The 2,924-nt window shown below is 39.7% G+C and overlaps 1 protein-coding gene and 1 long non-coding RNA gene across 2 annotated transcripts in view; both read left to right on the forward strand.

The window, feature by feature from the left end:
- The first annotated feature begins 288 nt into the window (after positions 1–288).
- Positions 289–1,481, forward strand: LOC107681494 (uncharacterized). Its single transcript, XR_001633260.1, has 3 exons — positions 289–366; positions 1,115–1,275; positions 1,370–1,481. It is a non-coding gene; the product is annotated as an uncharacterized LOC107681494 (long non-coding RNA).
- Positions 1,482–1,483: 2 nt separating this feature from the next.
- The window catches only part of LOC107681493 (uncharacterized), a gene marked incomplete at its 3' end in the record, with an annotated part of 2,403 nt that continues 962 nt past the window's right edge, over positions 1,484–2,924 (forward strand). Inside the window, exons 1-3 of the mRNA XM_016477805.1 lie at positions 1,484–1,505; positions 1,711–2,268; positions 2,365–2,572. Coding sequence (XP_016333291.1) covers positions 1,484–1,505; positions 1,711–2,268; positions 2,365–2,572 — 788 coding nt within the window. The remainder of the gene's footprint in view (positions 1,506–1,710; positions 2,269–2,364; positions 2,573–2,924) is intronic.

The raw sequence follows: 2,924 nt of genomic DNA on the forward strand, positions 1-2,924 counted from the left end.
TGAAGACTGGAGTAATGATGCTGAAAATGTGTTCTTGCCCCCATAGAAATAAATTACATTTCACAACTTTAAATTGTAGTAATGTTTCATAATGTAACAATCTTTTTACTGTTTTCAGTGTATTTTTGATCAAATGCAACTCTGGTGAACAGAAACGGTTTCTTTTATAAACATTTAGACCTCAAACTTTTAAACTGTAGTGTATGATATAATCTAGGATGAGTTAAAGTTATTGTAATGTTATATTTACAAAATCTATTATTTTACTTCATGATTGTACAGACACCAGATGCTCAAGTTCCAGCCGCTGTCCCCAGAGCCACTGCAGATGTGTCCAGTCCCGCTCAGCCATGCAGTATTGTCTCCGTAAGTAATTTCCTATTCTGTTGGTCTAAAAATGAAATCTATTATATTTTACTTCATGATTGTGCAGACACCAGATGCTCAAGTTCCAGCCTCTGTCCCCAGAGCCACTGCAGATCTGTCCGTCCCGCTCAGCCATGCAGTATTGTCTGGGTAAGTAATTTCCTATTTTGTTGATCTAAAAATGTAATTAAATCAGTCGCCAATGTCGCCAGACAGCTGACATAATTCTTAACACTTTGGAAATAAATTTATCTAATCTGTTATATTAACTTAACAGAGATGTTAAATGGTTCACATGCCCTGAAATTTTGAATATAACTTTTATAACCAGTAGTTTCTTAAAACGCATTCAAGCTGAGAAAAACAAAAACAATCAAACTATTGTCATAATGTCAATTGTTTACTTGATACTGATTTCTTAATGATAAACAATGTATATATGTTAACATTCATGTGTCAAAATTAAGAGATATTGTTTGTAAAATCTCAGAAATGTTTTATTTCATATATTAAACAGGATTTCAGAATAATTATTTTGTTACTTTTTTTTGGATGACAGCAGTGTATAATGTAAAGTTATCAGTTTCATTGTCATAATCACTGTAATACTAAAGGTATTTAAGTGAAAACTATTATTGCAATGATAATTTCATGTGAAGGTAATCATGGATAAAAATAAAATGCTTAAAGTGCTTAAAAAATAAAATTACCTTACTTGACTAAATGTTTTGTCTTTTTTCCTTCACAGACAGCTCATTCTGGGGCATTATTGCAAGGTCCATCTGTAGTTCCGCTTCCTCGTTTGTGGTCGGAGACCTTGCCTCCAGAGGATTACAAGTGGATTGGCAAAAGGCTTTTCAAAATGGGATCCAAGGGAAAGCCAGAGCTTCGTGATAACCTCCAGCTCTGGTATTACCCACCGCAGCCAGCACTTATTTACAATCAGTCTCCAGCTCCAGACAGATTATTTTGTCATTCTCTTCTGCTGTGGGTGCCGTACAAGCTGTGGAGGGTTAAGGTTCTCTGTCCCAATCCTGCCTGTGGACAACATCAGCTGACAGGAGGTGGTCTGCACAAAAGGTCACGGCAGGTTCTAGACATTGACAGAACGTACAACATGGTCAGAGAAACCCTCATCTGTACCAAGTGTAGAGCCTCGCATGTGTCCTGGAGTCAGACTGTCCCGCAACAGCTAGATCTGGGCCATTGAGTTTCAGGTCATCCTCACGCAGAAGTAAGTACACTTCCATTCCTCATCCAGTTGTTAGCCCATCATCACATATATAAGCAAATACTTTACAAATCAAATATCTAAAATATATGAATGTGTGGATTTTGCATTAGGCTGGCCAGATCTCGTGATACGCTTGGACATCTGGCATTTTATGCGCAGGATTGCCTTGGGGTGTACAACTGATGCCCATCAGCTGTACCCCATCTTCATGTCACGGCTATCAGCATGCATCTTTGAATGTGATGCGGCTGATGTCTCTATGCTTCGAAAAGCAAAGAGAGAGCTGTTGATGTCCCAGGGTTGGCCTGCGCTGACAGATGAAGATGCCAACAAGCATCTGACCAGGGAGGAGCTGGCTCTATATTGCCGGTGGAGGACCCGTGGAGAGGAGACTACCATCCTTCACCTTCAACGACTGCTTACCGAGCTCCTGAGCAGCAAGGGCAATGACTCCCTGGGTGTTCCTCTCCTGGACCGAGAAAGGATGGAGCATGTCTGGAGTGTCCAGAAGAAGCACGTCAAGTGTATCCAAGACCCCCCTGGTGTTGCGCTCTATACAGAGACAGGGAGCTTAACCAAGGGAGGTGTGCTTCTGAAGACATACAGATGTGCCAGAGGCTCCACTTCTCTTGGATCCTTTCATTTACACCTTAACCGTTTCATCCCAGGTAAGTCTTTGTCACACACACTGTGCATATGTAAAGAAAGAACATTAAGTGTCTTTGTGTGTTTAACACTCCCTAAAAACTGTTGTGGGTTTACAGAGACCAGTGCAAACAGTCTGAACTTTCAGATTTATTTGCTGGAGGGTCTACACCGGTGGAACCAGGATCGGGAGGCTGCTTCGCTGTCATCGGAGCCATCAGCTTTGCGCAGCTACACAGGAGAACTTGTTCACTGTGTAAACCGCAATTATGAAAAGCTGTTTGGCAGGAAAGTGGTCCCCACTTGCCAGGCTCACGTCTTACTCCTGCACGTAAGAATTTATTATTGTTAATTAACTTGCAATTTCTGTGTAATCTCAGGCGATATTTTAAATTTAAGCCTATGAAGTCTACTGTATATGTGTTTTAGACCTCTAAATTATCAACATGATCAAATTTATTTCTTGAAACATGCCCTCTGTCATCTGATTGATATTTTCTATCAAGTAAAAGGCCTTTCAGTATAATTGTACAAACGTCTACCTTCAGCTCATACTTCACATGTAATTTTGCTGTGAAGTCTTTACTATTAGAAAGTAATTGTTATTTTTAGAAAGAATAACTTGGATATTATTAGTAATATTTGGTGACCATTTACTGTACTGAGTATAGGTTTATGG

The sequence above is a fragment of the Sinocyclocheilus anshuiensis genome, unplaced genomic scaffold (genome assembly GCF_001515605.1).
Source record: "Sinocyclocheilus anshuiensis isolate Anshui unplaced genomic scaffold, SAMN03320099.WGS_v1.1 scaffold2754, whole genome shotgun sequence".
NCBI lineage: Eukaryota > Metazoa > Chordata > Actinopteri > Cypriniformes > Cyprinidae > Sinocyclocheilus > Sinocyclocheilus anshuiensis.